This window comes from Drosophila nasuta, chromosome X (genome assembly GCF_023558535.2).
Source record: "Drosophila nasuta strain 15112-1781.00 chromosome X, ASM2355853v1, whole genome shotgun sequence".
Classification (NCBI taxonomy): Eukaryota; Metazoa; Arthropoda; class Insecta; order Diptera; family Drosophilidae; genus Drosophila; species Drosophila nasuta.
In genome coordinates this window covers 30,475,721-30,501,590 of record NC_083459.1, presented here as the reverse complement: position 1 = coordinate 30,501,590, position 25,870 = coordinate 30,475,721, and the positions used below count along the sequence as shown (strand labels likewise).

Genomic DNA, 25,870 nt, shown 5'->3' with positions numbered 1-25,870 from the left:
TAAATCAATATACTAAATAAATACTAAGATATACTAAATCAATATACTGAATAAATACTAAGATATACTAAATCAATATACTGAATAAATACTAAGATATACTAAATCAATACACTGAATAAATACTAAGATATACCAAATCAATATACTGCATAAATACTAAGATATACTAAATCAATATACTGAATAAATACTAAGATATACAAATCAATAAATACTAAGATATACTAAATCAATATACTGAATGAATTCTAAGATATACTAAATCAATATACTGCATAAATACTAAGATATACTAAATCAATATACCACAAAAGAACTAAGATATAGTTAATTAATAAAGCAAAGAATACTAAGATATACTAAATCAATATACTAAATAAATACTAAGATATACTAAATCAATATACTGAAACATATTGAAGACCTTGTTAGATAAATTAATATGCTATTACGTTGAAAATATACCGTCGATTTTGTGTTTTACACGGACAGACAAACAGACTGTCAATATCATCTCGGCTGATCAAGAATATATGATATATACTTTACAGGTTCTGAGATGCCTGATCCTTCTGCCTGTTAAATATATTTCATGCCGGTTATTAATACCCTTCTATCCTATATCAAGGCAAGCATATAACTTCTTGCGCTTCTGATGCATTATGCAGCACTTTATGCCAATTCAAATCATTACAAGTCAGCTACAAGTAATTGCAGTGTGTTACAAGCAATTAGCATGTTAGCAATCTACTCTCGGCAACAGCTGCAAAGGTATTTTTTATGCAAAGCAGCAAAATCGCCACTGCGAAAGCGAAAAGAAGCAGCAAAATGAGGCAAAGAAAACAAAAGACAAAGACAAAGAGCGAGAGAAGTCTGTTGTGTTAGTTGTGTGGCAGCAAGTAAAAAAAAAAAGAAAGAATCCAGACCAAGAATCAAAGCTCCGAAAAAAAAGGAATCACTGACCAAGAGGATCAGGAAATTCCGGTTTACAAATATTTAATATTATTATTACTGCGATCATTATTATAATGAATTGTGTAAAACACACAACTACTTTAATGGGGTATCTAAAGTCGAACAGACAGACAGACAGACGGACAGACAGACAGACAGACAGTCATAACATAAAGTATAATCAAGGTAGTTGTGAACAACTTGACATACAGTTGCCATAAGTTTATAACCCGCTTCTTGTTGCCATTGGCAGTTGTGATTGCAGATTGCATATTTCTAAAGATTATACAAAATATTATCCGCAACTTGGCATTGAAGATGATGATGATGATGCTCTGTGCATATTTTGCAATTAAAATTGCAATTGCACAGCTTAATGCGTTGCCGTTAATGTCTATTAAAAGCTGATCATAATTTAACATATTGGTTAGCTGTTAAATGTCGGATATCGAATATTTGAAAGGAGTATTCAAAATATTTAAAGAGACAATCCGAATCATTCTATCTACCTAACTATAACAAAGTTCTCTTAGCATAGTGTCAAATTCTTAACATTAAAAAGTGTTGTATTGCACTTAAGTGCAATGCTTGTTAAATACAACAGCAGCTCTACACTATGAACTTAACTGAACTGTAAACTCAACATAATATTCATTAACATAGTTTTTAAGTAAAATTTAGCTCTCCTTAACATTTATTTCTAAAGCTGTTCCCTAACAGCGTTTTCACTAACATCCGAACATCCGAAGCGAACAACTGCTAATACTGTTCAGTTAAAAAAAGTTTTCAATAATTAACATTATATGAACTTGCATTCCATTTACATTTAATAATCACTAACATAGTTTTTTAAGTAAAAAATAAAAAAAGGTTTAAAAAAAATGTCCAAAGCATAACAATAACTGTAACAATAAAAAAGGGTCATCCAAAGCTATTGCCTAACAGCGTTTTTACTAACATTCTAAATGCTAACAGACGTTTAACAGCGCTGACTGCTGTTAAGAACAACAACAACTGACCTTGATGTCCAAAGCATAACAATAACTGTAACAATAAAAAGGGTCTTCCAAAGCTATTGCCTAACAGCGTTTTTACTAACATACTAAATGCTAACAGACGTTTTACAGCGCTGACTGCTGTTAAGAGCAACAACAACTGACCTTGACACTCACTGCAACAATTAGTGAAGTGTCAGGAAGCAAGAGCGCTTGTATAATCGACTGGGAGAGTATCTATTAAAGCCAGTGTGGCCATATAATTATTTTTCTTTGCTTATCTGCTTATTTGTTTGTTGCTATTATATTGCTGTTGTGGGTTTTTCGTTTTTCAATCAACGACGAAGTCTTCTAATGCCCCAAACTGGCCCAAAGAAACAGGAATTTTATGCTGTGCACATGAAACATTGAAAGCCGATTGCTACATTCCTATATAAGCCTGATCTCTTCCTCTCATTCACTCGTTCTCCCTCTCTCTCTCTCTCTCTCTCTTTCGCTCTCTCTTCCTCTGTAGTGATGCTTTGGCCTGGGCCTTGATGCTGGCCGTGACTTGTTTGTTTGTTGGGTCTGTGGCTATTTTTAAAGCTGCTGTTGCTGCTGCAGTTCTCTGCAAGCTCTGCGCGTCTCTCCCAAAGGATACAAGTGGCTGCAACTTGGCTGCGCCTAATGTGCGGCCCGTTGGGTGGAGGAAAATATTGTTGGTGGCAACCACAAACTGGTTTTTTGGCCATTGCCTTGGCCATGGCCATCGCCTCTAACAGGCGGCTGCTGGCTGCTGTTGGATTTCTGGATTATTGATTGCTCTGGGTCTCTGGGCAAACGTGTGTGTTTGTGACTGCCACCCCTCCCATCTCCGCCCTCCGCTTTACCTTCTCCTTTGCCACTTCTTGGCTTTGGCCATTTGCATTTGTCGCCGTGGCAAGTTGCAACGAGACTTTTGCGACTTTGACCAAACACACATTTACGTTATGTTATTTGCTCTACCAGTTTTTTTTTTTTCATCTTCATCGTTTTTTCCTTTTTTACGTATCGAATTATTATTTATTGGGCCCCGCATCTGGTTGTAATCTGTATAAAAAAAAAATAGTAGTAAAAAAGACCGCAAACTGCCTGCGGGCCATTGATGTCTTTGTTTATTGCTCCGGTTTCTCGCGCAATTTTCAACTGCATTGCACTTCGCTTTTTTTTGCGTTTTTTTGCTTTTTCGGTCACCCAAGTCCAAGTCTGGCTATGCTAATTAGCCATCAGAGATCTGCAGAGCAGTTGTCTAGCGGCCAGAGAAGTTGGCCTGGCTTCAGGCTCTTGGCTTAATTGACAGCTCTCAGCCTCTCACAGTTTTGCCGCATCTCTCTAATGGATTCTAAAGCGAACGAAGCGATCCATGCGAAATGCCAATGGCATCGACCAAAAGCCTGAAAAGCTGATGGCTAACAGGCAAATCTAATTAAAGCCAATAAGTCCAACCACTTCAACTGGCGCTCTCGCTGTTTGATCACCACACAAAATTGTCTGCTCTGACTCTCCGGCCATCGCATTCAATTTGCATTCAATTCAAACTGCGATATTGCTGCATTTAATTACTCAATTCAATTGTGCGGCTGACTTATTATTGGCAATTGTCTAAATATTGATTCATGCATTTGCATTTATCATCATCGTCCCGGAAATTCAAGAGCGAACCAAAGAGATAACTATTTCCCCATAACTAACATATGCATAACTGCTGTTGATCAATCAAGTTACGAATAAATGCAGAAATATCTTGATTACCTCAGTAGTTCTATCAATCAATCAGTCAATCATTTAGTAAATTTTGTAAGGTTATACTAGAGACTCGATGAAGTGTCACTAATAAGTTAAAGAAATAAGTTACAAGCTAGCCAATCATAAATAAACGTAAAAATAACTTCAAACTCAATAGTTCAATCATTCAATCAGTCAACCAATAAAGAAACTTACTTTAATTATTATTTTAGTAATATTAACTAGTAAAGAAAGTACGACAAATGACAACACAAAATAGCAATTTACATAAATTCACTGAGATGGTAGAAGATAAATAAAGTACAGCAATCAATCAATCAGTCAATCATTTAGTAAATTTTGTAAGGTTATGCTACAGACTTGATGAAGTGTCACTAATAAGTTAAAGAAATAAGTTACAAGCTAGCCAATCATAAATAAACGTAAAAATAACTTCAAACTCAATAGTTCAATCATTCAATCAGTCAATCAATTTTCTTGATGATAATATTAACGAGTAAAGAAAGTACGACAAATGAAAACACAAAATAAAAATTTACATTAATTCAATCAGATAGTAAAAGATAAATAAAGTACAGTAATCAATCAATCAGTCAATCATATCATGAACTGCCTAATTAACGGTATCAATCGGTCAATTCTCAAATAAATTACCAATATTAATAATACTAGCGAGTTAAGAAACCGCGCCAATTGACGACAAGTCAAGCAAATCACTTCAATCAGCTAGTCAATCATAAATCAGGGTATATCAAATCCTTAGCTGAAGTACAGAAGTCAATCAATCAGTTAATTAATTATTTAATTAGCTTATTGGGGTTTATTGCAGATTTAATGAATTGCCACTTAGCCAAAGAACTAAGTTCAATAAGAAAGTCAATCATAAATAAAGTTATAAGTTATTTTTAACCAAGATGCAGATGTCAATCAATCAGTCAATCAATCCATAAGTTAAGTCATATCGGCGACTTAAGGAACGAAAATAAATGAAAGCAATTAAGAGAACTAAATTTAATAAGTTAGTTAGTCACTCGTTAATAAGGATTTTAATAGAAATTGCACTCAATCATAGAAAATTTAAAAGTAAAACAAATTAACAGTCAATCAGTGGAAGATACAATTCAAATATATAAATATATATAACTTTAATATCAATTAAACTCATGCAAATATATAAAGAACAATTGTTTGACAAAAACATAAGTTGAGTAAAACTATGATCAATCAAACAGTGAATCAATCATGAAATCAATCGTTTGGTCAGTTGAACTTTCGATACAATTGAAATATATAAATTCAATTTCAATTGAATTCATGCAAATATATAAAGAACAATTGTTTAAAAAAAAAACATAAGTTGAGTAAAACTATGATCAATCAAACAGTGAATCAATCATGCAATCAATCGTTGGGTCAGTTGAACTTTCGATACAATTGAAATATATAAATTCAATTTCAATTAAACTCATGCAAATATATAAAGAACAATTGTTTGACAAAAACATAAGTTGAGTAAAACTATGATCAATCAAACAGTGAATCAATCATGCAATCAATCGTTGGGTCAGTTGAACTTTCGATACAAATCAAATATATAAATATATATAAATTCAATTCCAATTGAATTCATGCAAATATATAAAGCAGAATTGTTTGAAAAACACACAAGTTGAGTAAAACTATGATCAATCAAACAGTGAATCAATCATGCAATCAATCGTTGGGTCAGTTGAACTTTCGATACAAATCAAATATATAAATATATATAAATTCAATTCCAATTGAATTCATGCAAATATATAAAGCAGAATTGTTTGAAAAAACACACAAGTTGAGTAAAACTATGATCAATCAAACAGTGAATCAATCATGCAATCAATCGTTGGGTCAGTTGAACTTTCGATACAATTTAAATATATAAATTCAATTTCAATTAAATTCATGCAAATATATAAAGAACAATTATTGTTTGAAAAAAACATTAGTTGAGCAAAACTATAATCAATCAAACAGTGAATCAATCATGCAATCAATCGTTGGGTCAGTTGAACTTTCGATACAATTCAAATATATAAATATATATAAATTCAATTTAAATTAAATTCATGCAAATATATAAAGAACAATTGTTTGAAAAAACACTTAAGTTGAGTAAAACTATGATCAATCAAACAGTGAATCAATCATGCAATCAATCGTTGGGTCAGTTGAACTTTCGACTGCACATTAGAGAGCAGTGAATGTTATATAATTGAGGGAGCGGGAGCCTTATGTAATGCGGGGCATGGAGAAAAGGCGCGGAGAAAGAAGAGATCTCAAGGCTGACGAGCGGCAAAAAGAAAGAGCTCGAAGAAGAAGAGAAAGAGGAAGAGTGAGAGCAATAGCAAGATCAAGGCGTGCGGCTGGGCGAACACTTTAAGCCGCTTTATGATGTGTTAAAATTGTTGCAACAACAGCAACGGCAAAAAAAACGTTAAGAAAAACACAACACGAAGCGAAGTAAACGAAGCAAAAGAAGTTGAGCTAGGCAATGACAAGCAGCGATGACGAGAATGAGAATGAGACTGAGAAAGACAACGACAGCAACAACAGCAACAACATCAACTGCGACAACGACAACGAAAACAACAACGACAACAACAACGATGACGATGACGATGACGATTATTTTAATGCATTCGCTGGCTGTTGCATTGGCCAAGTCATCGTGGACTTTGCTTTGACTTTGACTTTGTGTATCAAGTGGCAAGTTGGCGGCGGTAAAATCTCTGACGATGACTTTGACTTGGAAGTTGGACTTGAATCTTTTGCTCTGTGGCTGCTGTTGTTGTTGTTGTTGTTGTTGATCTTCTTGTACAACTTGCCGATAATTGATCATCATCAGTCGTTTTAATTGATCGCTTTGCCTGCATTTCGATTGTAATCAATCACTTTCGTGGAATTGCTGCCTCAATGAACTATGTGGAGCTATGTCTGCTGCTGCTGCTGCAAAGCGAAGAGGAGTCGGTTATGGACAACGGCTGGCAACGGGCGTTGTCAACAGGCCATAGCAGCAGCAGCAACCATTGCAGCCTTTGAGAATGGTCGTCGAATGGTATTTTCTTTCGATTTTTCCAATCATCAAAGCAATTGCGTACGTGAGCTGACGCACCAAGTTGTCATTGTCTCATTGTTGTAGACTCCTGTGAGCAGTTGTTGTTGTTGTCGTTGTTGTTGTTGCATCCATCTAGCCATCTAGCCATCGATCCATCCATCTATGCATTTATCCATTCATCCATATGTATGCCCACATCTATCGTCCAGTTTAAAGTCGTGTGTAATTGTTGCTGCCGCAATATCGTGTATCATGCTGCGTCAATAAGTCACTCGCTGGCATTTCTGTAATGCATTCGAGCAACAGTTGCCATTGTGACAGCAACCACAACAACAGTAGAACACTCTCTTTCAATGTATGCAAATTAATGTAATCGTCTTTAATTGCCACGCAATTTATGTTTCGCTCATAAGCTCATTGTAAAGTTAACTCAACACCCAACTGAAATTATTGATGCAAGTGAAAGAACATTCAAAATTATTGCAATTGGTATAAAGAACTTAAAGGATCGTAGAATTAAATTGCATTCTTGCAAAAGCATAAATTTCAAGTGCTTTTGTTGCCTCTATCAATTAAATAAAAAAAATATTTTAATAATCGATATTTGAATAACAAAATCTTTAAACTTACCCAAATCTTCGAGGACAGCATCAAATATTTGCATCTAAAAATGAATAATAAAGATAAATGAAATTAATCAAATATGTTAACTTCATATAACTTATGACTTCAATAACTTCATGTAAATTATTATTAATTGAGTTAGCTTAACTGTATAAAATATTTGCAGCAATTCAAACGTTGTATTTCTTAATTAGATTTACTCCTAATTTAAAGCCAAGAAGCTTACAAAAACAGTGATCCTAATTAGAATACATTATACTACACATAAAGAAAAAACGTGAACGTATAATGTCAAAATTCAACCAAGACGGAAAAATCTTAAATCAAAACGAAACTTTCTAAAATAAATATATTTGTGTGTGTGTGTTTTTTTGTATATAAACTATTTATAACATTTTTCAATATTTTCTAATTTTTTAAGATTAGTTACAACTATGAAACTTACTCGTTTTTTATATACTAACTTTAAAGGCAGGGAATTCCAGCATTTTAATAAACGAAAACAAAGATTTTGAATTTAAAATCTTTTCTTTTTTAAAAGAAGCTTGTTTAAACTCAAAACGATAATTGAAGAAGAAAATTTTGTTGTTCGATTTTTTCAACCTAAAAATTTAGTTTGAAGATTTTTTTTAAGATCAAAAAGTTCTTAAATCAAAATTTACAATCTTCTATTTTGCTCTCTGTTTATAAATTAAGAAGATTCAACTTTTCCGTCTCCATTATCTATTGCATTAATACTAGCTTCAGGTTTACACCAAAAACTGTTCTCTTTGCGTTTTGTCCTTCAGCTTTTATCCTACCAAAAGAATCTTAAAAACACACACACACTTGGCCCAAAAGACAACATAAAATTGTTTTTGTTTTTGTGGTTTTATGCTGCGGCGACAGTGTTTGAATGTTTTATGGCAAATGTCATGACTAATTGTATGGCACTTAAACATTTTTATGATCGTCCCATCAAATGGCCTCCGGGGGCAAAGCCGAGATCTTCATTTTTATGTGCAGTGTGAGCGCGCAGACTTATAGAGATAAACCCATTATGCATATATGAGCATATATAGTGTATATATAGACAGACAGATAGACAGACAGACTGACGAGCACGTATTTTATGATCAGATCACTCGAACGCTGCAAAGAATCAAACAGCTAAATGCTCTCGATTAACTTGACTTGATTGATATCCTAACAATTCATTCAAATATTGATAAAGCAAGGATTTTTGATTTCGATTTCGATTTAAATTTAAATTCTGTTTAAATTACTTTCCAATATACAAAGTAAAAAAAATTGAAATTTAATGTGACTTTTTTTTACATTTCATTTTATTCTAAAGAGCTTAGTTAGAAAGTATGTTTTACAAATTTCAATATAATAGTCACAAGTATTCTTCTTTAAAATAAAAATTTGACAAATAAAATATGCTTATTATGTTATATTATTTATTTTTTTATTTTAAATGTTTTTATCCCACCTTTCTAAGCAATTTTTATACTTTTTAAAATGGTAGAAAAATGTACATTCAGAATTTGTATTATGAATGGATTTTTTGTAGCAATTCAAAAGACATTTGTAAAATAAAATTGATTGAAACACTTTCTAAAATACAAAAAAAAAAACACTTAAACAGGCCATCTTAAAATATACTATATTAATATACTAAAAAAACTTTATTATACACCAAAGTACTAAATTTACATACCCAATATAGCATTTGGTATATTTCAGTATTTTTATTTTTTATTTTTGCCGTATTTCTTTTAAATATATTCGATTATTCCTTCATTTATTTATATCACAGTCTATAAAGACATTTCGTAAGACAACTTTTAAAGAAATTTTTAGTAGACGAGCTTTACTAATGCAGCTATTTAGCATGCCCTTCCATTTCAACTAATGGCAGGGTATATGTCTAATCACAGACGATCATCAGCTTTTGTTTTTCTTTTTGCGACTACAACTCAATTTTAGGGTATTGAAATGGTCAAGTGTTAGTGCTTGTGTGTGGTTTATTATTATTTGAAGTCTTTTGGCAATAAATCAATAATTTGTTAAGCGGCGCTACGTCAACTAGCATGTGTATGCAGCTGTGTGTGTGTGTATGTGTGTTGTGAAAGCAAGTTCGTTGCCTAAGTCTTTTGTATGGCTAGCAAGGAAATTCAAAGGCGTTTTTTTTTTGCGCTAATTTTACAATAAATCTTTGAGTGAATCTTTCGACTGTGTGTTAGACATTTGTGTGGCTTAACTGTGTGTGTAAGTTGTGTGTGTGTGTGAGTGTGTTATGTGTGTATTTTGTGCGTTGTGCTCGCAATTTGAAAGTTCCAGGTTTTTTGTGAAAGGAAGTTTTTAAGTCATATGCAAATTGGTTTATGTGACCGCAGAAAGCAAGCAGCAGCAGCAGCAGCAGTCGAAGTAGTCGTGGCGACAACAATAACTAGACAGGCAGACAGCAAAGCAGCGAGCAACACGACAACAAACAAACAAACAAACAAACAAACAGCAAGCGGAAAAAGCGTAAATCACGGCATGTGGCACAGCTGCAAGCAGGCAAAGCAAAAGGAAGAAGACTACAGACAACTGTAGTTGTTGTAAGCTGCATAGATTTGTGACATTTGCAAGAGATTTGCGAGAGAGAGAGATAGAGAGAGATAGACTTTCAGCAGCAGCAGCAACAAGAAGAATAGCAAGAATTGTTGGAAAAACAAACGAAATGCTGTCAAATCGCTGCTGTGATTTGTCTTGGCAACGCGTGTGCATTCAATCAGCTTGGCAACTCGGCAACTCGGCAACTTGGCAACTGCCGAGATCCAATTGACACTTGAGGCGTTGGCCAAGAGCCAGCTGCTGCTGTTGCTGTTGTTGGTTGCCAGGCAATTTATAAACGAAATAAATTCAATTGACTTGTTTGCCGCAGCATTTACAGTTGGCAACAATTGCAGCAATGCCATAAATCGTTGGCCAAGCAGCAGCTACATTTGCCATCTCCGGCCATTCCAGTGGCCAAACTGCGTAACAATAAATTTTCAATGCAAACAAGTTGGCAAGCACACACACAAACACACAAACACAGACCACAAGACGAAATCGGAGAGTCGAAGAATCAGCATCTCGCCATCTCTCCATCTCCCATCGCCATCTTCAGTGCCCCCAAACGTTGCAGCATCTGCGAGTGCAGCGGCTAGCTGCATTTGTTATTTGAATTTCGAAAATTATGGGCACAAATTTGTTTTATTGCCAAAGTCAAGGCGTGCAATCATTAAATGCAACAGCATGCGGTCTTCTCGCCAGCATCGTGCCCCAAACCCCAAACTCCAAACAACAACACAGCACAGCACCTGAGTGCAAGCCACACCTGAGCGCAGCATCCACACAGCACAGAAGCTGCGACACGCACAGATAGATACCCTGTAAAGCTGCGACAGCAAAAAGAACATTGCTGCCAATATAATATCTGAATCAACTTCTTAAATCGAATCATATCATTTGACTTTGACTAAGCAGCTTCTCATTCTTTTTATGAACACCTCTCTGCAACTCTCACTAGAAATTTCTAAAAAAAAATAATTATCAATTAAAAAAATGTACAGGTTTTTGTTTACATTGCTCTTCTGTAATTTAATATGTTTAATTAGAACATGTAAAAAAACCAACGGTCAACTGTGCGTGCTGGAATGTGAGATTACCGCTACTAATTTGTAATAAGAGCAATGTGCGGTATTATTCTAAATAACATATACATCATATTAATATACTGAAAAAAACGGTATATTTAAAGAATTAAACCGCACTTGGTTCTCATTACAAATTAAATATGCTGAAGGCTACATCAAATTATAACATTTCAAAGTACATCAATACCAAATATAGCCCTCAGTATATTTCAGTATTTTTATAATATATACAACTTTCTTAACCCAAAGCAGCAATATGAAAATATACCATAGCAGCCATCTTAAAATATACCATATTAATATACCGACAAAAATACTACAATATATACCGAAGGCCATATCAAAATAAAGCATTTTAGTGTAGTATTATATCTAAATACTAAATATAAAAATATACCATATTTACATTATGCAGAAAATACTGTAATATACCGAAGGCTATATCAAAATATACCGTTTGATTGTAGCAAAATACCAAATTTAGCCTTATTTCAGTATTTGTATAATAAATGCAACTTTCTTAACCCAAAGCAGCAAAATTAAAATATACCACAGCAGCCATCTTAAAATATACCATATTAATATACCGAAAAAATACTACAATATACCGAAGGCCATATCAAAATAAAGCATTTTACTGTAATACTATATCTACATACAAAATATAGCTAAATTTTTTAAAATATACCATATTTATATTCCGAAGAAAATACTGTAATATACCGAAGGGTATATCAAAATATAGCATTTTAATTTTAGCCTTAGGTATATTTGAGTATTTTTTAAAATTCTCCAAATATACAGTTTATTTTTCCATATGCAATTTCAATTACATTTTTTCGATAATTCCTTCCTATTAATTTATCTCTTGTTATTTATTTTAAGAGCCCTAACCTTTTGTCAATCATTACGCTAGTTTATATTTATTGTAATTTAATAAAATTTAATGAATATGTTCTATATTTTATAATTTAATATAAACTTTAATTCCTTGACTTATTTTTTTTTAGTAATCTTTAATTCAATTGCATATAATTCGATTAAGTTCGACAATATTTCATAGTTGATTTTAATCTTTAATTAAATTCATACTTAACTTTCTGCTCAAACTTGTCGAGTTGTGTGAAGCAACTGTTCATCTTTTATGAGAATCGCCAATTATGAATAAATTAGAAAATTAAACAAAATGCAGCATTAAAGTTAAACAATACACAGATGAATATGGCCTGTAATTTGTTGGAACGTGTTCAGAGTATCAGCAGAGTATATATTTCATAATTTTATAGGGTATACTAAACTATATGCAGGCTGATGCTGCACTGGAATTATGCCTTGCACTAAAAGCGTTGCAACCTAACTTAAATATGAGCACATCATTAGCCTAAAATTGTTACTTAGCCGCCATGCAGCCATGCAACGTGGCTGCAACACACTCGACACTCGACAGTCATTCAATTCTCTGTCTGGCAGACTGCTTTTATGGCGGTAGCTGAGAGCGATGCTGCGAGGCATGTTGCAACGGGGCAACGGGGCAGCTTGGCGCGGCGGCGCTTTTAATCGAGTGCAGCGCAATGTCTGATTAACACGTGCGCAAATTATAAGATTTTATGCATTTGCCACAGATATCTAAAATGTTCTACGCTCGCTGCCAGAGATAAAAGCAAAAATGATCGAGCTGCCGACAACAAACAAAACAACAAAAGACACAAGTAAAAAACTACAGTCGATAGTGTGCTCGACTGCGAGATACCCGCTAACTATAAAACCAAAACAGTGTGGTATTAAAATTATACTAATGAACAAGAAAATATACCAGCTAACAAAATATACCAAAAAAATACCACACTCTAGCGAATAGATTTAGTATATCGATATTGTTCGTAAAATATACCAGATTAACATACCAAAAAATGTCAAATTATATTAAAAGCTATAGTTGGTATAACATTGAAAATATACCAAAAAATACCAATCTATAACAATCTATAGAGCACAAAATATATGTATGGTATATTTGGTATATCGAAATGGTACCACATATAAAGAAATATACCATAAGCACACAAAATATACCAGTTAACAAAATATACCAAAAAAATACCACACTCTAGCGGATAGATTTAGTATATCGATATTGTTCGTAAAATATACCAAATTAATATACCAAAAAATGTCAAATTATATTAAAAGCTATAGTTGGTATAACATTGAAAATATACCAAAAAAATACCAATCTATAACAAAGTCTATATTTGGTATATCGCTATAATATCGCACATTAGGAATATATCTTAGAGCACAAAATATATGTATGGTATATTTGGTATATCGAAATGGTACCACATATAAAGAAATATACCATAAACACACAAAATATACTAGCTAACAATATATACCAAATATACCACAATTGAATGAAGTCTTCTTATAGTACCGCATATGCAAAAATATACCATAGAGCACAAAATATATGTATGGTATATTTGGTATATCGAAATGGTACCACATAAAGAAATATATCATAAAGCACAAAATATACCAGCTAACAATATATACCAAATATACAACACTTATTATAGTACCGCCTATACAAAAATATACCATGGAGCACAAAATTTAGTAGCTAAGAAATTTAAACGAAAAAATACCAAGCTAAAACGCAGCCTATACTTGGTATATCGATATAGTATTAAAAATATACTAAACAATATACTAAACAATAAACAATGCTATATCGAAATGGTACCACATATAAAGAAATATACCATAAAACACAAAATATACTAGCTAACAATATATACCAAATATACCACAATTTAATGAAGTCTTCTTATAGTACTACCTATACAAAAATATACCATAGAGCACAAAATGTAGTAGCTAAGAAATGGAATCGAAAATATACCAAGCTAAAACGCAGCCTATACTTGGCATATCGATATAGTATTAAAAATATACTAAACACCGTACTGTGAAGCAAAGCGACAACAGTATTTCTACTCCACGTGTATCGGGTATCAAAAGTCGAGGGAAGTTTAGCCAAGACTGAGACTCATGCAAGCAAGCAGCAGCACTCATCATTCAAGGCAGCGTTATGAAGACTGCATATTTATGCATCAGTTGCACGCACACACACACACACACACACACACACACACACAGAGGCACACATACACCTGTGTGAGTTTTGAGCACTTTATTAGCGCATCGAGAGCCGCCTAAATATATGGCTAACCAAAATGGCCAAAATGGATGGCCATCCATGGCACGCTAAACGTTCAAAGCGTGCAGTCAGCCACATTCAAAACTCTCTGGCCCAAGGTGCCAAGGTGTTGGTTTGTGTGTGTGTGCGTGTGTGTTTGAGTTTGGGGCGTGTTGCAGCAGATCCTAAGTGAAATGACCTACATCTTTGGCTCTAAGTTTGCCTCTAAGCAGCCACACACACACACACACACACACACACAACACCTCGAACTTAACTGAACTTGGCTCTCAACATTGTTAAGCATCGCCGCCATCAACTATGAAGCGAAAAATTGCCGATTTAACATATTCCAGTATATTATTGACTTTGAAATGCATGATTTTTGCATATATGCTAAAACACATGCATTACTCGCATATGAATTACCTCATGCAACTCAAGAAGTTGCCATTAGCTTTAAATAATAGCTCAGCTACAAGTATTCAAATATATTTTACATTATTATTACAAGTTTTGCTTTGCAAATATTTAAAAGTTTCCTTTCTCAGTGATATTTTTATGTTAAAGAATTATAATTCTAATAATAAGCAATTCATTTGAAAACTATAACAATCTAATGCTATCAAAAATTAAATAAACATTTCTGTAATCTGCTCTTGTAAAAAGTACAATATAAAATATAGAAAAAGTTTGTCATAATCAAATATTTTTGTTTTCCTTTCTGTAAATCTTAAATCATAAACATTTCAGTTATATTCTAAATATTGTGAAATACATTGGAGAACTTTAATTATCAGTTTATTTTGAAACTTAGAACTATGTATTTTTCCAATACTAATTTCAAATATTATTTAATATTTACTCAATCAATATTTTTGTCTACCACATTTCTATGACAATTTTCAGCCCATTCTCATGCATTAACTGTCAAAAACTAGCACTAAATTTAAATAATTTCCCGCCTTAAAGACTTTGTTAACACTAACAGCAAACAACGGCAACAAGCGTCTTTAGTGCCCACGTTGCCCACATTCGATTCGATTCGATGTATGCAACATTCTCGTATTCTGCAGTTGTAAGTTTTGTTCTTTCGATTTGCATCGCTTCAATATATCAATGCTAAAGCAAACTCTTATGTTATGATTGGCTACTGCTCCGGGAAGAGAAGTTGAGTGAGAAGTTGCTAGATTGCGCGTTGGCAATCTTTTAACATTTTTTCTCCTTTTTGCGCAACTTCCCACTTCCCCAATGAGATGCCACGCCCACGACGCTGCTTCTAAAAAGAGCATCCATCGCTATCGGCCAAATACCAAGCGGAATCAAACCGAAAGCCAAGCAACAACTGCATATAACAACTGCGGCAACATCAGGAAATATTTGATGCATCATCAAGGAAGAAGCATGCCAAATACACTGCAATATTAGTTGAAGTATTTTTAAAAGTCTTCTTTGCACATTGAATGTACTCATTTTCTACTTATTTTCTATAATTTTAAATCGTTAGTATATCAATATTCCAAATATAGTCTTCGGCATATTTAAGTACTTTTTAGTGGAAGTATTTTCAAAAATCTTCTTTGTGGATTTGTATATTTTGACTGCATTAGTATATAAATATACCAAATAGTGTCTTCGGTATATCAGTATTTTTTCGGTATATAAATTTTAGCGAGAAAACATTGCAGTAATTTATTTATTTTCTCTTTATTTTGTATATTTATAATGCGTTAGTATATTAATATACCAAATATAGTCTCCAGTATATTTTAGTATTTTTTAAGCATATAAATTTTAGAAAGAACATTTGAAATATGAATTTTCATATTAAATTCTATATTGATAATGAGCTAGTATATTAGTATACCATATAATTCAGTATTTTTTCGGTATATATATTTTAGTGGGAAAACTGAATTCATTTCATCGTATTTATTGTATGCAATCTTGAAGTTTATTAAATTAACCAATACTCTTACATCTTTGTCACAATCTAAACTGTAAATTCAAGCAACCTTCAATATTGCAGAGTATCGCCACAAAGAAGAAGAAAGAGCATAGAAGCTGAAGAACGCACGCACAAATCCTAAAGTGAGTATTTACCCAATGCGTACGCTAATTTTAGAGCTGCAAGTTTTGCAGTTGTAGTCGTCGATATCGAAGACAAAGTTGGCTGTGTGTGTTATCCGTATGCCGTAATTACTTCCCACAGTACCGCATCCCGTTTCAAGCCTGCCTTATAGAGGGCAGTAGAGGCAACAAGCAAAAAGACGGCAACAACTTTGGCTGCTCGCCCAGACAACTTCTTTAGTTTATTTCTCTTTTTTTCAGTTTTCAGTTTTTTGTTGTTTTTTCAATTACATTCCGCTGGCATTTTTAGATATGTATTTGTATTTTATTTGAAACCAAAGCCAAGATGGTATTATGTTATGTCGAAGAGAGAGAGAGAGAAAGAGCAAGAGAGAGAGAGAGAGAGAAATGTGGTGCGCGTGTTTGGTGGCGTTGCGTGTCGCTTGGCATGTGTCCACGCGAAATTGATATCGAACATAATTTTAGCAGCAAGCCACACACACAAACACTCACACACGCACACACACACTAACACACTCTCGCAGTGAGTTTGTTGCAAAAAGGAAATGGCTGAAAAATGCTAACAAGATTTGCGCGGTCGGTGGTTCGCTTGCTTCGTTTGGTGGCTCTTTTTGTTGTGGTTGCTGTTGCTGTTGCTGTAGCTGTTGTTGTCCAGCTGCCACACAACCTCTGCTGCACATGATGATGATGACAAGGCTGCAAGGTTACAAGTTTTTCCAGATCGTCGACTTGCAACGAAGACGACGACGACGGCACAGAGCCCCACTGACTGCCAAAGTCAACTTTAGCAGCAAAACACAAAAAAAAAGAAACAAGTAACAAAGCTACAGTCGAGTGTGCTCAACTTTGAAATACCCGTTACACATTTTGAATAAAAGCGAAACAGTGTAGTAGTTTTCATTCGTATATACCAAATAATATACCGCAAAAATACTAAAGTTTACCGTATTTTATATATCGCTATAGTACTACATTCAAAATATACCCCACAGGTCAAAATATACCAGATGTACCAAATAGTATACCACAAAAATACGAAAATATGCCACAGGCCATGTGAATTTTAACAAAACAGTGCGGTATTTTTAAAATATACCAAATAATATACCACAAAAATACTGAAATATACCGCATACTATATTTGGTATATCGATATGATGCTACATTTGAAATATATCATAATAATCAAAATATACCAAACAATATACCACAAGAATACTAAAATATACAGCAGACCTCATTTTGGTATATCGATGAAGTGGCAAAAATTGGAAGCAAAGTTGATCTGTTAAAATATACCAAATAATATACCACAAAAAATACTGAAATATACCGCATACCATATTTGGTATGTCGATATGATGCTACATTCGAAATATATCATAATAACAAAATATACCAAACACAAGAATACTAAAATATACGGCAGACCTCATTTTGGTATATCGATAAAGTGGCAAAAATTGGAAGCAAAGTTGATCTGTTTGAAAATTATATCTATATCTCTTAAAGTCTCTGAGATCTAGGTGTTTAGTTGGAAGGACAGACAGACAGACGGACATGGCTATATCGATTCAGCTGATCAAAACTATATATATACTTTATGGGGCCGGAGATGCCTCCTTGTGTTACTGTTACACACATTTCATGGAGTCACAAATTTATCATACCCTTCTACCCTATGTGGGTAGCGGGTATAACAAAAAAGAAGCGTTGCAGCTTCGCTCGTGCAACGTGCAATGTGCAACGTGCTGCATGGTGCATGCTGCATGGCCTGTGGTTTGCAAGCAATTCCAAGCACCACACTAAACAGATCGTAAACACTTTAGCTTTATCTATGTAACCTGACTGCCTGACTGACGTCGCCATGCTGCTCTTGCTCTTGCTCTTGTTGCAGCTGATAACGTGCCACAGACAATTGAAATCGTTGTTGCTCTTGCTGCATGTTGTGTTCTTATAGATTTCGTTCATGTTCAAATCAATTTGATGTTTAAATTTGCACTACAAGCGTGCCAGAACAACAACAACAACAACAATAACAACATCAGCAGAAGACTTTGCCTGTTACGAATACGAATAAAGACTGCGAATAACGACTGTGAGTACACCGAAAAGAGAGCACCCATTAACGAATACTACTCGTGTATTCACAATCGATAGAAGCGTGCATCCATTTAACTGATATTTAACGGCGTCTATAAACCACGCAGCACAATTTCGAAATCGAAATACTTCCCCAACTATTTATGCATAATAAACTCATCTGACATTTGTTTGAAATACTTTTTAAACTGATTTTAAATTCTTTAAATAAAATCTTAAAATAATTTAATAACAAGTTGCATTACCTTTTAAATGATTATTGAAATATCTAATTTTGTTTTCCAAATGTTTTTCACAAGTTTTCTCATTTAGTTTTGTTAAGCTATAAGTTCAACTTTCAAAAAATAAAATGTTTGTATTAATTATTGTAATATAATGGACATTTCTATTGTAATTTATAAAGTACCTGAAATTCTACTCCGCCCACTATATTTTTTTGGTATTTTTTAAACTAATCTTGCTGATCATTAAACTTTTCTCAATAATTAATTTTGAAACTTACTTTGACAACTTTTCATTCCATTTTCCATATTCCATATTATTCATAGCGAGTATGAAAATCAATTAGCCAAAAGCGAGTTGCTATATTTGCCTATAAGCTTTTATGCTATAGTTGTACTATATTATTTTCCCGACTCGCAGAAAACAATCCCCAGTGTCTGGGGCTGCTTGGTATGCTCCAATCATAGACTCTTCTCCTGATGCTTCGCACGAACAATAGAAATGCTGAGACAGCGCTTGAATACTACGTGTTGTGCATGCTGAGCAAACAAATAAATATAAAAACACGATTGAATATATTCATACACATACTTGCAAATTGAGAAAACAAAAAATCAAAAAAGTAATGTGTCTACACATATATAGAATTGTAATGTACCATATATACATGTATATGTATGTATTTAGCCAGTTTACTTCTTTAGAGTGCAAAACTTATCTCATGCAAATACAAAATGCAACTGCAACTGCGAGAAGAGACGTTGGCAGGTTGACTTCTTCCTTGCTGGCCAAGTAGCAAGTTAGCGGCAAACGTTTGCCGCAGCATTTGCAGTCAGCAACATTGTGTTGATGGCAAATTTGCATTTATCGATTGCCGTTAGAAGCACTCGCCACAAATTGGAGCACAAGTTTTCGATTATGCTCAATTGATTGTTGGTTTCTTTAGCGCCCGCCGCTCGTCTGTTGGAAAGTGTCGGCCAATAAATTATTGCACTTTATGCCAAAACTCAATTAATTGCCACTTATCAAATGTGGCAAGAAAACGCCTGTCGCATGTCAGTCCCACGTTATCGAGAACACAATAAACTGTGTGAAATACGTAGGCGAAACAAAATGCACTCAACTGGTTCTAGCTCATTACATTTATCGATAGTCATTTGAATACTATTATTGATAAATACAAAAAAAATAAATGCAGCCCATTTTCAATGGAATAGTTTTAGCACTTAAGTTGACCAAGTGAAGTGAAGTATATGAATTATCGATAAATAAATAAAAATATCGATAAATTTCAATTGAAAAATGTTTAATAGTTTTAAAAGTAAGGCATTATTTTGTTTATCATAATAAAAAGATAATTCAAAAAACGATAACACCACGTTTTCGATTTCTTGTAATAGTAATTGATAAACTGATTAGTAAGATTGTATTTTTCCATGGTAATGGTAAAAGGTAATTCATTCAAGTTAAGTATATGCATTATCGATAAATAAATAAAAATATCGATAAATTTCGATTGAAAAATGTTTAATAGTTTTAAAAGTAAGGCATTATTTTGTTTATCATAATAAAAAGATAATTCAAAAAATGATGACACCACGTTATTATTTCTTATAATAGTAATTGATAAACTGATTAGTAACTGATTGTATTTTTCTTATCTTATATCTTTTCTTATTATCATATTGAAAAGATAATTAAAAAATCGATAACAAAATGTTATCGATTTATTGTAATAGTAATCGACAAACTGATTAGTAAGATTATAAGGCATATCAGATATTGATGCGAATGTCTCAAAGTATGCGATTCATTTCCATCGATATGCGCGTAAATCGATTTGCATATGCAAGATGCTGTTATCGATAAATGTCAATTGAACTGGCAGCATACAAATTGTTCGCTGACTTATTGTAATGATCACAACAAGCTTGTCATGGCGATTACTCCAGTTGTTATCGATTTATGGCCACTCGGTTGCATGCAGCGTCAAACAGTGTTGCATTTATAACCCATCCATCGATATTGCCGTTAGAGGCACTCGATACAAATTGCAGCTGAAGTTATCGCGCACACTCATAAATAGACGAATATTATGATCGCTCGGCGAATTGGCCCCATCAATTTTTGTTTTCGGCTAAGAGGCTGACGAGCTAACTGACTGAAGGAGTGAATGAAATGATTGACTGAAAGGATGCATGCATAGGTTCAAACATTTTAGTGCGGGGCAAACAATAAACTAACGATAACGAAGCGATTTTCTTTCTTTCTTTCTTTTTTTTGTTGATTCCTTTTCACTAATAGAAACATTTGCGATCGCATGTTGTTTGTCCCGGTTGGGCAACATTTTGACTAATTAACTGCAATGTTTAATGCGTTAGATTCCCAGTTGGCCAGCTCTTCTCGACCAGACAGCACAAAACGGGTTTATTGGGCCCAGACTTGCTGTGTTGGCATCGGGACATCGGACTCGACTCGCTTCGTCTCGCATTTCCTGGCCATAATATATTTGCAGCCAGGGCGACGACAATCATAATCGCCAATGACAAATGCAGAGACTAGATGCAAAGAGATCTATCTATCTATGATGCTGGCAAATACCCCTCCCAAACCACAAGCCACAGCCGCAGCCATATATTGGCAGGGTATTGAAAGGTAGCTTATGCTGGCAACTGGTATAACAGCCAGGCCAAATATACAAGAAGTAGGAAAGATGCAGTCAAGTGTACTCGATAGTGAGATACCTGTTACACAATATTTCGTAAAGTAAAACAGAGTGCGATATTATTTGTAAAATCACCTAAATAAATATACCGAATAAATATTACAAATATACAAAAATATACCGAATATTATTATGGTATACCGATATTGTTCGTAAAATATACTAAAAATACTATATATAACGGTAAATCGATTTTCATTTATAAAATGTACCAAATAAATATACTGAATAAATACTACAATATATAGCGAAAGTCTATTGATATTATTCGTAGAATATACGAAATAAATATGCCGAATAAATACTACAATATACCAAAAGCTATATTTGGTATATCGATATTATTCGTAAAACAAACCATAAATACCTAAATATACCGAACCTTATGTGTTATATATCGATATTACTCGTAAAATATACCAAACGATGCTGTTTATATCGGTATATCGATATTATTAATAGAATTTACCAAATAAATATACCGAATAAATACAACTACTATATACCGAAAGCTATTTTTGGTATATCCTTATATGGTATATATTGAAAAAAAATAAAATTATTTATAAAGTTGATGAGTCCAATTATACACATCGCTAAAAAGCACAAAGTTATAATACCCTGCAATCCTATGAGTAGCAGGTATAAAAATATTATCTATGTACGCTTACCATGCACTTGGCCAACAACAACAACAAGTAAGAAAGCTACAGTCGAGTGTACTCGACTGTGAAATACCCGCTACCCATATTGAATAAAAGCAATATATTTTGCGGTATTATTCTCAAAATATACCAAATATACTGCAAAAATACTTAAAATATACCAAATGGTATATGTGGTATATCTATATAGTACCGCATTCAAAATATATCATAGACGGCACAATATACCAGATTGTCAGCCAAAGTAACAAAGACCACAAGAAAGTTGGCGTTTTTGCCCATACAAAAGTATTTCTTTAATAACTTCGACAATTTTTATCGGATCGTAACCAAATTTTCAGGAATCATAACTACTTTAGTAATTATTGTATATACCAAAATTCGCAACTGTAGCTTTAAAATTACGCTTGTTATTCGACTTTTTTGATTTGCGGGGGCGGAAGTGGGCGTGGTTCAAAAATTTGAATCAAACTTGATCTGCGTGCAAACATAACAAATGCTATCGAAAATAAATTATAGCTCTATCTCTTATAGTCTCTGAGATCTAGGTGTTCATACGGACAGACGGACGGACGGACAGACGGACATGGCTAGATCGTCTCGGCTGTTGACGCTGATCAAGAATATATATACTTAATAGGGTCGGAGATGCCTCCTTCTACCTGTTACATACATTTCCTGTCGGCACAAAGTTATAATACCCTTCTACCCTATGGGTAGCGGGTATAACAACTGCAATTCCAATTTCAATTGGCCAACACTAAACGTGGTGGCAGCTGTTTTGCCTGCTGCTTATTAGCGGCCTGCTCTCTGCCTTCTTGGCCGCATCTGCTGCCAAGCTTCAGTTGCAGTCTCAGTCTCAGTCTTGGTCTCAGTTGCAGTTGCAGTTGCAGGTCCCACAAGTCAAGACAAGTTCTGTTTGCCAAACTTGGCTGCATATGATTTAGCCTTGGCATTCAAATGCTTACAACAACTAACACGAAGAACACTAAAATACTGCACACTCAATAAAGTTGTTATTGATTCACCCATTTGTGCAGTAAATTCACTCGACTCTGATTAAATGCATACAAAAATTGCAATTTATGCAGTGAATGCAGAATGGAATAACAAAACAAAAAATAAAAAATTAATTAATCAATTTAATATTTACTTAACTTAATATATGAAATATGTTCACTGCATATTTTTGTTGAAGCTGCATATTGATATATGTATATAAAACATTGAAAATAAATCTCATAAACAATTAAAATATGATCAATTCGTGAGAATTGAATTGAGTTCTTTTTTAAATAAGTTTATGAAGCTCATGGTAATTATTTAAATATGATTGCATTCTAATAAAAAATCATTTAAAATAAGTCTCATAATCATTTAAAGTATGATCAATTCATTTGATTATTTGGATTTCAAAAAAAAAAATATTAAAGCGCACTATATTAAAAAATATTAAACTAATAATTGAAATAGACAAATTTGTTTTCAAAGTACAAATACTGACTGATTTATTCCTTTAAAAGTGCAGCAATTCCTTATAATCATTAATGTTTATTCACATATATAGTATTGCACAATCAATCAAATTTAGCAGAAATACAATACACGAAGAAACTGTAATGCTAAAGCTTAAAGGAATTTCTAAGAAGCATTGCCAGAGTCAGATTCAGAGTCAGAGTCTGTCTCTGCCACCTGTTTCCCAGACTGCCCACCTGCTTGCTTGCCTCTAATGTCCGCCCGTTGTGGCAAATTGATTGCCAAGGGCGCTTGAACAGCAGAAATGAAAAAAAATAATAACGACGGCAACAAAGACAAATTGATTGTTTCAAGCAATTGATATGCATATCTAAAGCTGCTCAAGTTGTCTTGTCTTGTCACTTGACTCACTTCAATTACGGTTCCCAAAAGCGCGCGAGCAAAAAACAAACACTAAAAAAAGCAACGTTAGAGATCCCAGATACAAAATACATGTACATACATGAGAAATACCAACAACAACAACAACAACGATCACAGTCAAATTACGACCACAAAATAATATTGAAAAAAGATTTATTAAGTTCGCACATTCGAACAGCACTTGAGGCTGACAATTAAAAAGCACTTGGCATCAACATTTTGGACGTTGTTGTTGTCCACAGGCGAAGGGTACGACGAAACAGCAGCTAAAACATTTGCCATTTGCCATTTAATTTTGGCCAAAAAAGAGCCGCGAAATTGTGATTTATCGAAACTATATTTACACTGAGAAAAAATATTTATTATACTATTTTTACAAATAACAAATAAAGTCTTGAATAATCATAGAAGTTGTTTAATGTGCATTTTTGTTATTTCTGCATTTCTCCTAAAGTGGAAAGCGGAATTAATTGCAGCTTTAATGGAATTTACATCAAAATTCTTTCAAATTTTAGGTTCTTAAAATCAATAGTCGCTTATCTATTAAGCTTCTTTAATTTGTTTCGTTAAGAAATCTGCTGCATTGATAATATTTTTGAGCGAGCATCAAACACATATAACATTAAATATTAGAATATCTATTAATAAAAGAAAAGTATGTAAAAAAAGAGTGAAATTATTAAATATTTCACTTAGAGATTAAAGGATGTCAATATAAATGTATAAAAGATTGATGCTACAAAATTTTACAGGCTGGCTGATATGAAAGCTAGTTGCTACAACACTCGGACATTTTATAAATTTTAATATACTTTATTTATTTGAAAATGCAAATTCAAATATCCAAAGAAAAAAGTGCTTAAATCAAGAATAACATCTTGTTTGATGACAAAATTGACCAATAGATTAATTTTTAAATCAAGATCGAAATTCTACAAAAAAAAAAAATTGAATTGCCCAATCTTGAAATTCTAGAAATTGATCTTGTTGCAAGAATGAAAAAATCTAAAATATTGAACCAAGAAAGCAAAACATTAAGTCATGATCTAAAAATCTTAAATTTAAATTGAATGGAATTCCCTTTTTTAAAAAAAAAATAAATCTTTTGCATTTCTAGATCAATATATTTTAAACCATATCAAAATAAATCTAGTTACTAATCTAGAAAACTATTCTAAATTTTAAGTAATATTTACAAGAGACGATTTCAAGTTCAATCATATCAAAGGAAAGCTTCTTTCATGTAATATTCATGAAATTAATGAAATGAAATGATATTATGAAAAATGAAATGAAAATGAAATCGTGTTAGATGTGAACAGTGTAAACACCCATATTTTCAATGCAATTACAGGGTATACGACAGAGATGAAGGCGCCACACAACACAGCTGTGCTCAGAGTGTTTTACAGTGTTTGTTTGCTACGCCTGTGCTTTACCAGACGAGTTGTTGTTGTTCAGTGTTGTTGTTGTTGTTGTTGTTGTGTTGATTGTTTGGCTCGATGTTGGTTTCGGTTGTTTTGGCTTGATTGCTGCTTGTGTGCTTTTAATAGCAGCAACAAATTGTCTGCTTAATTGTGAGAAAGCAACAACAACAACAACAACAGAAACAATGAGTAAAATGAAAATTATATCTTATAGATACAGATACGTATCTCTACTGTATCTGTATCTGTATCGAGTATCGAGTATCTGTATCTCAAGCGCAGTTCTCAATTGAAAAAATGAAATAAAATGCGCAGGTAGCTCAGCTGCTGCTTTTGTTATGATTATTTTTTTTTTGTTATTACTGATTGTAATTTGCATTAAATCATTAATTAAATTGCTGCCGCAATCTGTGGCATGTGTGTGTGTGGGT

At 33.3% G+C, this 25,870-nt stretch overlaps 1 protein-coding gene across 12 annotated transcripts in view; it reads right to left on the bottom strand.

Moving 5' to 3' along the window:
* Window positions 1-25,870, bottom strand: part of LOC132795059 (uncharacterized) — a 202,433-nt gene that overhangs the window by 86,279 nt on the left and 90,284 nt on the right. For 10 of the 12 annotated variants that reach the window (XR_009633410.1, XR_009633412.1, XR_009633411.1 and 7 more), the window contains one exon: window positions 7,441-7,474. Coding sequence is in view for 7 of the 12 variants with exons in the window: in XM_060805483.1 (XP_060661466.1) it covers window positions 7,441-7,474 (34 nt within the window). In the remaining 5 variants the exon portion in view is untranslated. Of the gene's footprint in view, window positions 1-6,828; window positions 7,252-7,440; window positions 7,475-25,870 lie in introns of those variants that run through there. The other 2 variants (XM_060805485.1, XM_060805479.1) reach the window with 2 other exon arrangements.